Consider the following 14,704-nt stretch of genomic DNA (forward strand, 5'->3'; position numbering starts at 1 on the left):
TGTCGAAGGAGAAACGGCGGGCCTTAGAGCTACTGTTGCTGGATTTCAAGCACTGTTTTGCTTCTTCCTCGAAGGTTCGTCAAACGCCCATCACGCAACATCGCATCATTACTTATGAAGACGCTCGCCCTATACGACAGCAGCCTTATCGTGTGTCTGCCAAAGAACGAGAAGTGATCCAGACGCAGGTTCAGGAGATGCTGGATGATGGTGTTGTGCAGCCTTCACAAAGTCCGTGGTCTTCACCAGTAGTCCTGGTCAAGAAGAAAGACGGCACTCTTCGATTTTGCGTCGACTATCGGAAATTGAATAATGTGACAAAGAAAGATGTATACTCGTTGCCGCGCATCGATGACTCACTGGACAGATTGCGACTTGCGAAGTATTTTTCATCTATTGATTTGAAAAGCGGCTATTGGCAAATCGAAGTAGACGAAAGAGACCGAGAAAAAACCGCATTTGTCACTCCAGATGGCCTATATGAATTAAAAGTACTCCCATTTGGATTGTGCTCTGCCCCAGCTACATTCCAAAGGATGATGGACACCGTCCTCACTGGCCTCAGTGGCAGATCTGTCTTGTGTACTTGGACGACGTAGTTGTTTTTTCCGAAACATTTGACCAACACCTCGAACGCCTTCGAGCTGTACTGGAAGCGCTCCGTTCTGCTGATCTTACGCTGAAGCCCGAGAAATGCCACTTCGGGTATACAGAACTCAAGTTCCTTGGCGATGTTGTGAGCGCTGATGGGGTACGCCCGGATCCCGATAAGACTGCTGCCGTCGCACGGTTTCCCGTTCCAGCTAACAAGAGAGCTGTTCAGCGCTTTCTCGGCCTGTGCGCATATTATCGGCGGTTCATTGCGGACTTCTCTCAAAATGCGGAACCTCTGACGCGCCTCACAAGGAAGGACACCTCTTTTGTGTGGAACTCTGAGCAGCAGACGGCCTTCTCTTTGCTTCGCGAGCGCCTTCAAACATCCCCTGTTCTGGCGCACTTCGATGAAGCTGCTGACACAGAGGTACACACTGACGTCAGTAGTATCGGTCTTGGCGCGGTCCTTGTTCAGCATCAAGACGGGATCGAGCGAGTAATAGCCTATGCTAGCCGCACACTCTCTCGCGCCGAAACGAACTACTCCGCACCTCCACCAGAATGTCACGTACAAGGTGATTGAGGATATCAAGAATAGGGTTAGCTCCGATACAACAGCGGTGAGCAGCACAGACGCAAAACCCGCAAGCGACACTTCGTCGTCCTTCACTCAGTCATGCGCCACCTGGCAACGCTAGGTGGCAATATATTTTGTAATTCTGTTGCCTTCATTGAAGTGGCACACAGCATTATATAGTCATGATATTCCATGATGCGAGCATTGTTACAATCTGAGTGATGTCTTCTTGCATTCCTGGCAGGACAATTTCACAAAAACAGATGATAGGATCTCCATATCTATAATCTTGCTACTTTGCTGTAGAGGTTCCTGCAGTAGCACTTCACAGTTGTTCTCCATGTTCCCAAGCTTTGCAGCACTCGGTAGCATTCAAAGCGGTAGAATAAAGGTAGTGTTCTATAAAGAGCACGCAAAGTAAACAACTCAGACGCTTGCAGCGTCATGCGTCCCCCTTGTGGATATTTAAAGGAAAGTTTAAAAAAAAGGAAGCCTTACAAATTGCCTTTGAATAACCGTTTGCATATCAGACTAAAGTATACCTAAAAATTTTCAATATACGTCGTTGACTATCGTTGATGAATTATCAAAACACATCAGTTTCGGTTTCAGAACTGTTCACCACCTATTTTAAAGTAGGCTATAACGTTTGAACTGAATAACACACGCACATGATTCTTGCTGCAAAACATATTTAATTATTTGGGGATTATTAAAATCTAAAAAAGAAGAAAATGTATATTTTTTTATATTTTGCCACCTTTTTCAAAGGTGGCACCATGCTTTAACAGGAAATTGAGATAACATCCTAAAAGAAGAAAACAGGCGACTGGAGCTTACACTGCAATAATGAGCAAAATGTCCTTTTTTGTTGTGCACGTATGACTTGCTGCCAAGAGAGTACAAGAGATTCACATGAGATATTATGAACTGCACAAAGGACAGTTTCGGTTCGATTTGGACCACACAGAGAGCTTTAATGGGCAGTAATAGTTTTTACAAGATGTCTTTTAGAGAGTTTTTACCTTGTTACTGTCCATGTCACGTTTTTTTACACCATTTGACTTTTCTGAAATTACCCAGGGCTCCTTTATGCAAAAGCAACGCTCGTGTCACTTCTCAGACGTTTCTTTGCCTTATTCCCGCTTTTAAACTGTGTACGAAAGAAAACAAACAAAAAGCTGTCATATTTGCCTGCTTTCCTTGACATAAAACATGATTACATCAAAACTTACCTTCGATTTCATTTATGCTAGTTCATTCATTGCACAGGCTAGTAATAAAGAAACAAGGGTGTAAAGTTTTATTAAAACATAGTTATTGTGACACTACAATGTGATACTACATGTAGTATTACAATGAGAACCCATTGTGATACTACAATGATGTGCTCAATTCATTTTATGGTCGAAAGAAGCACTATTTCAGAGTCGGTGCATATAAATGGCACGTTTTCACCCAGGAAAATATTTTCAAGTTCCTCACGTTTGGCCTGGCTGGGGAGACTGAGCTTGAGGTTGCATTATCGTCCACACTGGCGCTGGCAAGTTTCGTCATGAAGAAACCGGTGGGCAGCACTCTACAGTTCGGCCAAAGCTGCGTCAGATCTACTGCGATGTCTTTCGAGGCCGCGTGTATGCTCACTCATCCCAGTAGACGTGAACACGATTCAAGCATAACTGCTTACGTGGCCAATGGCACAACGCTGTCCAGTTTCGAGACTGCGTCTACAGTTGACAAGAAGGTGAGTAGATTGCGTGTATCTATTTATTACAGTTATGGACCTTCGTGCTTTGCCTCTGTTCACTCTTTTCCTTCAGCACTTGAAAGCCCAACGTCAAACGCTCGCGCGTTTGATCTTGAGCCTCCCGAGCGGAGGAGCGATCAGTAACGTCACTCTACGCCACCGATTGCGGAGTGTGGCCCTCACTTGAAACGTATTGATGTTCGCTTCGAAATTGCGTTTGCACATGAATATCATGACGGCAGTGGCTCAACTTATGTGTATCCAATACAATGATGCCTGACCTGACGAAACTGCAGCATGACCGCATTTTCAGTGTAATAGTGTTAACGAATTCCTTAAAGAACCATAATAAAAACTCACCTAACGAAAACACAATAAAACATTCCTGATTATTGTGTCGTAGCGGATTCAAGTAGCAACTATCACATGCCTATAGCAAAGTCGCTATAGGTTGTAACGGTTTCGCTAACGGAGCTAACTTCTTATATGTAATGCGAAAAATACCTCTGGTAAGCAAAAACTGTAAGCTCGCACAATGCTTAGCAGCCGATGCTGTAACATAGCTTCTTTACACTATCTATCCCATCGAGTTGCTTTTTTTCACTTTCAAAAAACTTCTAACAGCACGCGGTACTTGCAAAGGCCAACCGCGCATGCCGCCGCACTCTCAGCTGACGATTCGAATGGATGGATAGGAGGGGGGGGGGATGTATGACGCGTGCGCAGATTTTTTTTCGCAACAAAACGCTTTGAACTGCGTGTGGCTCATTTCAAAATTAACCAGCGAACAAAAATGTTTTGTGCCCCATACGTCTGTATGTGTGAAAATTATATTTGTATTAGGCCCAGCAAAACCTGAATTTTGCCTCTGCCACCGGTGCGCTGGTATCGTTCCGGCGCTGGCGGCTCCTATAGCGTAAGGCTCCTCCTTTTTTTAAAGGTAGCGACAGGTCTTGATCCAGCCGCCCCTTATCCGATAAGCCGGTTGGCTGCACGTGACCTCTTCGTCACCAAGCTCCGCCCAAAGGGTCCAGCGGTGCTCACTGCGCCGCTGAAATGCACGGCGATCTGCGCTTGCCAGCGATATATTGGCCGATTAGTTAAGCAAAAGTACTTCACATGCCTCTATTGCATTTTTTGGAGTGTATGTGCAGTACTTTGTTCTTAAGCGGACGCAAGAGTTACATCTCTGAACTCAAATTTTGAAGCACATGTGTGGCATGCGGCTGCGCCGAGCTGCCGTGCTTTCGTCTGCCGGAACCGTGCGGAAGACGCGAAAAAGTAATTTTTCATTCCTTGCGGTGACGATAATAGCAACAGAACGAAGCTATGGGCTCATGAGATCGGGCATAAGATTTTTATGGCCACGGAAAACACCCGACTATACGAAGTGATTTCTGTCTGCTTAAAAAGCCGTTCGTTTGCCCGGGATGGCCTTTGTTGGGCATGCTAATTCATGAGCAAAATATCAAGGACGCTATGACTATGTAGCCATTACTTGTACTGTGGATGCCTAGTGAAAAGTCACTGCCGTGTCGAGCCCCCTTGTTTCCCCGAACAGATCAGGACTGCAAAATAACGCGTGGAATCAATGGTGTCAAAATGCTCACAATGAAAATTCAATGCTTGATAATGCTTGTTATGAAAATTCAGACCATGCATTGATTAGTTCATTAATATAAATGAAAAATGAAACATTGGAAAAACCGGAGGGTGCAAGTGTGTCAAAATGATCGAAATAAAAAGTCAATATTTGCCTCTGCTAAATATCGGTGTATAAAGATTAAAGAACAAAAACAAAGATTTATACCATAAAAAAGTGTAAAATCAACCGTGTGTGTGTGGAACGCTATTGAGCCATTGTTTTAACGGAGGAGTTTCGTGGCGTTGCATCGAAGTTCCGCTGAACGCGCACAGGAACTCATCAAGTTTCAAGAGGCAGCATCCAAGCTCACTGGTGACATTATTTTCCGGCAGGCGAAGGAAAACAATATAAAGCAAATTAGGAATATTAAAGTGAGAAAACGTTATCCGTGAGCTTTGTATCGCATCATACCCGATTTTTTTTTTGTAGTTGTTGGAAGATATGGATGCGTTGGTAATGTACAGCTGCAGAAAAACTCACTTTTTCTCCAAAATAAATATATTGGAATACTGTGTAAACGAAATAAACTCGAGCCAAAAAAGTGTTTAAAACGGAGTATACCCAAATGGTTACAAACGAAATGACGCCCATATTACATTAGAGCTCTGTGCGCAACGACGTTCTCAAAAGTTGCAGAAAACTCGCAGTCTACTTAGTTTTTAGTAAGGAAACGAGCCCAATAAGTTTACCGAAATATCGATTCTACTTCAAGTTGAGTACTAATTTCAAAGCATAATAATGAACAGTTTCCTAACCGCTGTACTGATGCGAATGGTTCAGTAGAATGGGCTGGCTCGTTTAACGCCCGCGTTTTTTTTTTCTTTTTTGGTGTTTATGCTGCACACGCATATTTAAATTATTATTCCTGTATTTTGAAGTTTCCTGAGCAGCAGAGGACACAAATCTGTTGAATTAACCGGTTTATGTGTGCACCGAGCGCGGCTTCATGAGTACGAAGCATGCACGAAAGAGTGCGGCGCGTCGTCTGCTAGCACTCTCCCTTGGACCACTCGAGAGGGCGCTCGAGTAGTCGCTACCTTTAAAAAAATGGAGGAGCCTTACTATAGCGTTACGTGCAACACGCAACATGCCACACCCCTGACTACAGCCTCTTTATATCTCTTCTTCATGTTTGGAAACAAAGAAGGCTATCCATGTGGCGGTGCAGTCGTCTGCAATTCCACGGTATAGCGAAAAGCACGGAAGCGGCACTGTGGCCAAGTTTGCCAAGAGCGTGTTATTGGGAGCTGCAGGCTTCTTTTTTTGCAGACAAAATAACCATGTTTATTCAGTGAGCCTCAGGGGTGAGGTCAAAAGCGATACATGAAAAAACTCTGAGGGCACGGCATGTGGCCGCGGTTTCGCACGCCGTACCAGAGGGAGAGCGGGTTCAAGCCTTACAAGCGAAGCTTTGCTGCCCGCCAGAGAAAATGAGCAACGTTGTTATCTATTTGCTATTTTCGCCCAGCAAATCAATCGCGGAACGCGCCGAAATTTTTCAAAGCTTCGGGTGCTTGCAACTACTTTCCGTCGAGAAAGCAGAGGGTGAACGGTGAAACAGTGTGCGCAAACCATGTACGAAGTATTCCGCTCGAAACACTATTGCACTCTTGGGTAATTCTCCACACCAAGCGGCTAATGCAAGTTGCTGGTAAGCATGAAGCACCTCGTTAGCTTCGAGCGGCTTTTAGGTAAGCAGTGCAAAGGTAGCAAGGGCATTGCGCTTGTCAGCGCACGGGTTTGCTCATCCGTGAGGTATTCCTTGAAATCGGCACGCCATCTGCCTGATTTATCTAGTCTGTTAGTGGGCGACTGTCGGCGTTAACTTTCGCAATTGCATCACGGGTATTCACGCTTTTTGCATGCATTACAACTGCAAGCTACTGGAGTCGCGGAGGTTCCGTGGCTAGGGCGGCTCAGTTCAGTGCAGGTCACCATGGCCGCGTGTACCATGTAGGATAAACTCAGACAGTCACAGCGTGCCATGCAGTACCTATAAAGATCATCAAGAACTCTCAAACACGAGCCCATATGTCGTTTGGCGATGCTGAAACCCACAACTCGCATTCACAAATAGCCGCTAGAATTCAACTAAAACAGCTCGGTATAAAAATAATGCAGCTCCTATCGAGTAAATCAGCGGCTGTCAACTCGCAGTGGCAATCGTCATCCTAGAACACATTAAAATAATTTGAAGTGAACACCGTGAAGGCTCAAGTAGCATAACCACAAAAGGAGTTCAACATTGATGACTCGCGCAACAGCTCACTACGCATACGTACAGTCGTGAGCAAAAGTGGAGAGACCATGCGCTTTGAGAAAACTGCCCGCCAGCTTTTCCTGAAAGTGAAACAGTTATTTCTGAGAAGTGCATTAGGTACCATGCATAATATACTTGCCTCCTTGCCTAAACAATTTTCCCTGGCACATCGTTTTATACATCAAAAAAGCAATCGTAGCAGTTAGCGTGGTCTCTCCACTTTTGCTCACGACTGTACATTTACCAAACCAAGAAAGCATGTTTGAGGGAATGTTTAATAGGTAAACACATCAATGTATGTTATAGCAAAGAAACAGGCCTAAGCATTACAATATACTGGCCTTTGAGCAGCTATACTGCACTGGAGTAAACGTGAATAAGCTGTAGCTTAACCCTGACGAAGTGTTTGCCGCATATCCGATGAGCACGGTGTCGGTATCCAGCCTTGGCGCGTCACCGCGGTGCCCCAGTGCTTACGGCAACCTTCGTCGTCAAGAAACCTGTGCAATCTTATTAAACTTCTCTTTCTGTGCCTTTAGGCACATGCCACTGCCATGCAACTAGTAGGCTTTGTGTTGTTTTATTTCCGGCAGTAGCACCCCACTCCGCAATTATGGTCGGTGAAAGCGACTGAAATGTTTCGCCTAAAACACGAAAGTCACTGACGACCAGAAGTGCAATATGCCGGGCTAGTTGGTCCTGCACAATGAAATAAAACAGCGCAAGGAACGGGACAAAACACCGAAGGAAAGAAACACCACACGGGCGCTGTCTAACAACTTAAATTTTATTTCGATAAAGGACACATATATAAAGGTACTAAGAGGGGGGTGTAACCAAGGCGATCCTGCACATGTCACCGAAACAGTGTAGTCACGTCCAAGGGTGTGTTTTACTTTCCGTCCCGGCTTCTTACACCGTGGTTTTGATCGCTTTGAGTCGTTTTGGCCTTCAATTTTTTTTATTGTTTCTTTTTTCATTTTTGCTCTTGGACGTGAGTACACTGTTTTGATGATTGTGCAGGATCACCTTGGCTATATCCCCCTCTTTGTACCTTTATATATGTGTCCTTCATCGAAATAAAATTTCAGTTGTTAGACAGCGCCCGTGTGCGTGTTTCTTTCCTTCGGTGCTTTGGCCCGTTCCTTGCGCTGTTTTATTTCATTATTTACCTGCGAGAAAAGCGCCGCAGCGTCTTTGTGACGTAGCCGGTGTGAAGCAGGTCTATAGCCTGAATCGCTTTAGGACGGTAAATACCATACACTCCCCGCCGCGGTGGTGCAGTGGTTAAGGTGCCCGACTACTGTGACGTAGTACCAGGGTTCTAAACTGACCACCGGTTACTTCGTTTCGATGGAGGCAAAACGGAGTGGCATCCGTCTGCTGCACAATGTCAGGGCACATTAGAAACCCTATGTGGTTGAAATTTCCGGAGTCCTCCACTACGGCGTTTTTCATAGCCTGAGTTGGTTTGTGACATTAAACCCCACGAACAAAACCAAACCCCATAGTCCAAACTATACCGTTTCGAGTTATTGATTTCTGCGAGAATGTCTTTAAATTGAGTTGTTCTTTTACCGGCGCTGCACGGCTCCTATCTTTTAAAGAAACATACTCCTGCTTTTTCAACAATTTTTGCTTGCTTCATTTGAAACCTCCACTCTTAAATAACGAATACCCGGCTCTGGAGCTGATAAACACAGCAGATATATTTAAAATTTGGTAGTTCTGTTATCGCAGTGGCAGTCACGCGTGCAAAGATGGTCGTTGTGGATCCGACTTACAGTTAGTACAGTAACTCCATGCAGCGCTATGAACATGATGCGGCGCCGTCTAAGTGGCGAGCAAAATATGTCAGCACCTAAAATGCACAGGATTTGTTACAACTATAAATGAGAGCACCAAAATATTTTCCAATACAATGACATACACAATAAACGAAATAAATTCGATGAAAAATCTACCGCAAATATCAAAAACCGTTTTTGCATGCAGAAGCGGTGCTGATGGCAGCGCCTCTCAAGTATGGCGGCGTCTTTGGCTGCTTGGCTTTTGAACGCATTTTTAAAACGAAAAGAAAGAATAAAGAATAAAAGTACCTGTAATTCGCTCAGTAAGAAAAACGTAGGTGGTCTTAGGTTTATACGAACAGAATTACCTGTCTGCATGACGCTGCGGCATAGTTATAAAAGATAGTAAACTAACCTGACACTCTCCAGACGGATGAAATGTTAGCAGCAAGAAAAGGACACAGCATGGAGGCACCATCTACTCAAACCCGCCTTTCCTGATCAATACAAAATATATATATCTGGTTAAACCGCGAGTTCTTGCCTCGTTAGTACGAGCAAGCGCTAAGATCTACCAGAAAATGCCAGTACCTTTAAGATCGTCTCCAGCAGTAGGCTAAATTTAACGTTACAGCAAATATTTTCCATTCCATAGCTCTCTGCTTTACTAAGCTACAAGTACTTCTGAAACTGCAACGCACTTTCGTTCTGTGCATTACACGTGGTCGTCTGCATGAACTCCTATCTTTGCGCAAAAGAGTCCATACATCGCATTTGGGTTAACTACGATTAAAGCATTGTGGACACGGGCCATCCTCCAGACATTTAGTGGAAATCATTATATTTGGGGCCACAGGCTAAGCAGTCGCCGAAAATGTAAATGTAAGGTTAATGCGACTTATGCTAAACCATCACCCACACTGATCTAACCGTTTACTAAAGTTGTGGTAACATTGGAGTTTTTATAATGCGTGGTCGATCGATGGAGCAGTGACATTCTACTTAGGCTTTCACGCCTATCACTAACATCTTTAAAGAACGGCGTTGAAAAGATTTCGGGCGTCTGCCCTAATTTGAACAAACACCTGTAAAGAGGATACATATACAAATATTTATATTATGCGATTTTATGTTGTAAAGGGACTCACTGAATGAGATACCGCAGTGGAGCTCCTGAAATCTCGATCACCTGGCATCACACAGCACACGGTTGTCATGTTTTTTGCCTCTATCGAAAAGCGATCGCAAAGGCCGGGATTCGATCCACATCCTTGGGTACAGTTACCGAAGGCCCTAAGCATTGTATCATCGCTGCGGAGTCATACAAAATGAAAACTTGTTTCGAATCTATGTATTTTAGTGCAAACGCAAGTAGTTGATTTTCTTTGCTTTTCTTTATTTACACTCGGCATTGCTATATGTGTTTCGAAATGCATGAGGTAATTTGGATTTTACTATTTCCCGCGTTATATCTTTTATCTGAGGATGTGTGATCAATTACATCACTTTCAATTTCATTTTCTCCGGAATACATTCATTTATACCATTACTTACCTTATACCTTTCCTATATCTTCGTCCGAATAACCCGGTACTCTGCCATCTTCAGTGATTTCATCCGTGCAGACTTCCTAAACTCATCGGCCCGCCTAATATTTGACACCCCCTGGTTCGTACGTTCCCCTAGAATTCAGCTTATTGTGTTCGAAATACATGCCGTTATAATGTACACTTATTTCTTTACTTTCGCTGTCGATCAACGTTGCAGCTACCACATTCCTTTGTACAATTCGCTGCCCGAACGGTTTGTTTACCCATTACATTTCTAGCCTGCAGTACAGCAGTAGTGAGATGTAGCTTCGGATACTGTAGACGAAAAGAGGTCTAACGTTTCTTTCAGAAAACAATGTAGCAAAGTGAACCCCATTTTATTAACGGTCCGCGGCAGAAAATGTATAGAAGCGTCGCTTCTTTAAAGAATGGCCGTCTGAGGCCAAACGCTTTTATCTTCACATTCATGGCCAGGGATGCACCTTTCAGACATTGTCGCGACACTCAGTAAAAGACTCGCATGCCATTCATTGTTTAAGAGCACAAAATTTGTAAAGCAATGGGATACAGTTTCGCTGCTATGGATATGGCGTGATAGAGTTAGTGGCTCCGGTTCTCATACCTTTTTGCGAGTCGTAATTTGCTTACGCACTTCGTCAACGGCTTAATTTTCGCAAGAGAACAGCAGTTTACTGTATGTAGCGAGCCGCGGGAAATGATAATAAAATACGCCTACTTTGAAGGCAGTAGCCTCTTAAATAGGCCTCGAAAGACCACTGAAGAGAAATAACTGGCAGTGTTAGATAGGGGTGGTGCGCAGCTGTTAAGTACTCGCACGTCGTGACTGTATGCCAACTAGGTTTCCATTACACCGCAAGATGAAAGTCCTCGCATATAACTGTTACCTGTTACCTGTCCCCATGTTTTGGAATGAAACGTGGATACCAGCGAAGAGGGCTCAATTTAAATTGAGGTAGAGAGCTATGGAACGAAATAACATAAGTGTAAAGATACGAGACAGAAAGCAGGCAGAGTGAGTCAGGGAGCGAATTCAAGTTAATGACATTCTAGCCGAAATAAAAAGGAAGAAGTTTCCATGGAGAGAATATTAACTATGAAGACAGAATAACTGATGGTCGCTGAGGGCATCAAACTGAATTCCAGTGGAAGGCACGTAAGCGGAGGAAGCACGCAAGTTAGCCGGGCGATTGATATTAGGTGATTTGTAGAGGCTAAGTGGGCTGCGGTATTTGGAGAAATAGGGCCCAGGCACTTTCCTTCAAGTGGGAATAGTCCGGTTGGTAATGGTGATGACCAGGCATTTGGATATTAGCACGCAGTCGTTAGAAGTCTGATTATGTAAAAATCGCCAAAGAAATATTCTGAATAGGAGAGAAGGCAGAGATATTAAAGGGAGAGGCCTCCGATTGGCTACCAACGACTGGGGAAAAAGTGATAAGGGGATTAATGAGGGGAAGTGAAAAGGGGCATGGAGCAAAGTCACTTTTTCACTCACGCCTGTTATTGTTAAAAATATAAACAGAACCCTGTACGCCTTGAACGCAGTCGAATTGCGTGGCCACGACCCAGGGATCTTATGCTCGTTAAAGTGCGATGATCGAGGCGGTCCGGCGAACAAAGCAACTCCTTTCCTTCGTTCACAAATGCAATATATTCACACAGAAGTTCTTAGATTGTTTCTTCACAGGCACCATTATCACAGGCAGCGCTGTCGGCAGTTCCAATCTGAAATGTATATCTGTTCGTGAAATAACATCGAGCCGTAACCAGCACAAGAATGTTGCTTCTCGGAGCGGTATCCTATGGAGGAGGCGAAGGCGCAGTCCAGGGTCTAGTAACCTTAGGCGTGCTCCACGCTAAAAGTGTAATCTGCTGGTCCAAGTAGCGAAATTCACAAGCTGCGCCGTAAACCCTCGATATGAAAATTTTGACTGGAACTTCGTCGTTGTGGGCAGAAAGGAGGCCTCGTCCGCCTGGTGGTTTTCAATGCCCTAGGAGCTGCAGAAAAATAATGTCGTGCCATTCCATATTCCGCCGAGGTACAGCTGGGGGATTTCTCCAAAGCGTTGGCCATATAAACCATAGTGTAGTGCAGCTTGCAGGCCTTGAAGGGCTGCTTTAGTGTCTATGAATACGGTCCAATGATTAGGATGGTTTTGGCAAATGAATTCAACAGCATCGAGTATGGCAGCTAGTTCAGTAGCAGTAGAAGCCAGAAATGACGTTTTAACATTTACTATAATTGACGTGGCGGGTTTACCATAGATCCTGCGCACTAATTGGATTAGCTGACCCATTTGTGCAGACATGTATACGATGTTGATGTTTAAACTGCAGATTCGGTAGTTATATGGGTTTTTATTGAAATGCAGATTATTCAATGTAATTTGAGAGTAGATGATAACACTCAGGCTTTGTTCGTAATTCCAGGAATATAAATTTGCATTCGAGGTTGATGAAGACACCAAATGGGAAGCAGGTCTTATGGCAGGGGTGAACTGCAAAGGAATATACATGCGATCAGCTTCTATAAATTTTGCGATTGGAGTGCTTGGCCTATTTCATTGAAGCGTTGCTACGTCATGGCTGGGCGCCCTTGTTAGGAGCCTAACATGAGTTCTGACTGTGTCATCAGCAATATGATACAATGATGCACCTAGTTTAACGTGACACTCTTTTACGTGATAATGTCACAAGGGAACATTTCTCGGTTGACATATTTAGTTCTTGCAAAGGAAGGTACAGCATCAATTACGTTAAACCCTTTTGAAGCCTCAACGAACCAGGGGATGAGCCACATTTGATACCCTAGTGAATATATTATATGCGTTGATGGAGATTTTAGAAGATTGTGGCCGTAAGTTTACGAAGCCCACAAGAGTAAGGCTGTAGAAAGCTGGGCTCACCACTCTACCCCGTGGGACTCTGCGCAAGCTTCAGTGTAAAGATTTTGATCCTCCTTCAGCCTGGACAAAAAGGAACCTCTCTGACCTGTTTATCCAGCTGCGCATTCCGGCTCCGACCTCAGCACCTACCAGGACGTGCAAAACGGCCTGGTAGGGTACGTTTTCGTAGGCGTCCTTGATGTTAATAAAATACGACTGTCAGTGTTTTCAAGGGCTTTTGTTGCCGCACAGACAATACGAGGTGAACAACATTGCCGATAGAGGATCAGCAACGGGAAACCGGGGCACAAAATTTGGATAAAATTAGTGTCGCTCCAGGTACCATGCGACGCGGGTTAGTAATATTCTTTCCATGACTTTCACGACGCAGGAAGCGAGTGCAATAGAACGATATGACGCAAGGTGGAATGGTAGCTTGTCCTGTTTAGAAGCGGAACCACACGACTGGTCTTCCATTATTTAGGAACTGCGCACCATGACTTGTTATCATTATTCAAAAGGTACCCTTGAGCCTCCTCGCCAAGTCATTATAAAATCCGAAGTATGTCACACCATCGGGCTGCGGCGATGACGCCGTTCTGCAACATAACAGGGAAGCATCGATTTCCTAAATGGAGAAGGGAAGACCCATTCTTGAAACCTGCGAAGGTGGAACGTTGCAGAAATGCAGCGTTGTGAAAAGGTTCTGTGCGTCTGTTATTCTTGCTCAAAAATATTCGGCTACTTTTTACTCACTGTGTCGTTTTTGGAGCGCGAAAAATAACCTATAAAGCTCCGCTTTGAACATGCCATGCTGAAGCAGCGTGCCCAACAGCTATGGAAGGATTCATTTTGATATCAGCCTTTGATCCCATAGAAGTACTACGTGGTAGTACTTGCAATGGCGTGTGGTTCTTATTACTTCACAAAGCTCCAAACAGTCACTATTCTCACATGCTATCTGCCAACTGCCACCTGCAAAAGCCATGTCCGTGCTTGTTTGCTCAAAAGGACTTTCTGCAGAGCAGGACATTCTTTGCGTGGGTAATACTGAGTGACAACGCCATCACCATATAGATTGTGCGCAATAAATTGTTAGTAAATGCTGTGTGAAAGTTTTTCATAGGCTTCATTATTGAGAGTAGTCTCTTGGATATGTACATCTCAGAGCAGTAGAGCATTGTGATGCAAACGTACGTGACTATTAACACGTTTCGTGTTTCGATCCACAGATGCGCCGCTTCGTGATGCCCCTGGATGACAAAGTATACAGGCGCGTGGGCTGGGCATTCTTTGACCTCGCCTTCGAAGTTTACAACAAGAGTGCGTGCCTAGTCCAGGAAGCGGTCGCCCAAGACTTCCCACGCCTGAGCGCCGGCAAGCTTGTCCTTGAAGAGAACAGGAACCGGAAGTTCCCCTGATAAATAAATCATTTTTGCCGTTATGAAAGCAGCGAATGTAAAATAAATATTAATCACACGGGCCACCCAAACGGGCCTCTACACGTTTCGTAGGTGAACAGCTGACTGCTGCAGGACAAGTGAACATTTGCACAAATAACATGGAGCCTTTCTAAGCGATACCGTATACAGCGGGCTCGGCCGAAAGCCGTCAGCATTGTAGTTGTCGGCATCA

At 44.5% G+C, this 14,704-nt stretch overlaps 1 protein-coding gene across 1 annotated transcript; it reads left to right on the forward strand.

Annotated features, from left to right (window-relative positions):
• The first annotated feature begins 2,638 nt into the window (after positions 1-2,638).
• Positions 2,639-14,490, forward strand: LOC146179732 (uncharacterized). Its single transcript, XM_084580263.1, has 2 exons — positions 2,639-2,915; positions 14,302-14,490. Exons 1-2 carry the CDS (start codon positions 2,727-2,729, stop codon positions 14,488-14,490), a joined length of 378 nt encoding a protein of 125 aa, XP_084436389.1. The 5' UTR covers positions 2,639-2,726.
• The last annotated feature ends 214 nt before the right edge of the window (positions 14,491-14,704 follow it).

Source organism: Amblyomma maculatum, chromosome 9 (assembly GCF_055883805.1).
Source record: "Amblyomma maculatum isolate TAMU_Amacu chromosome 9, ASM5588380v1, whole genome shotgun sequence".
NCBI lineage: Eukaryota > Metazoa > Arthropoda > Arachnida > Ixodida > Ixodidae > Amblyomma > Amblyomma maculatum.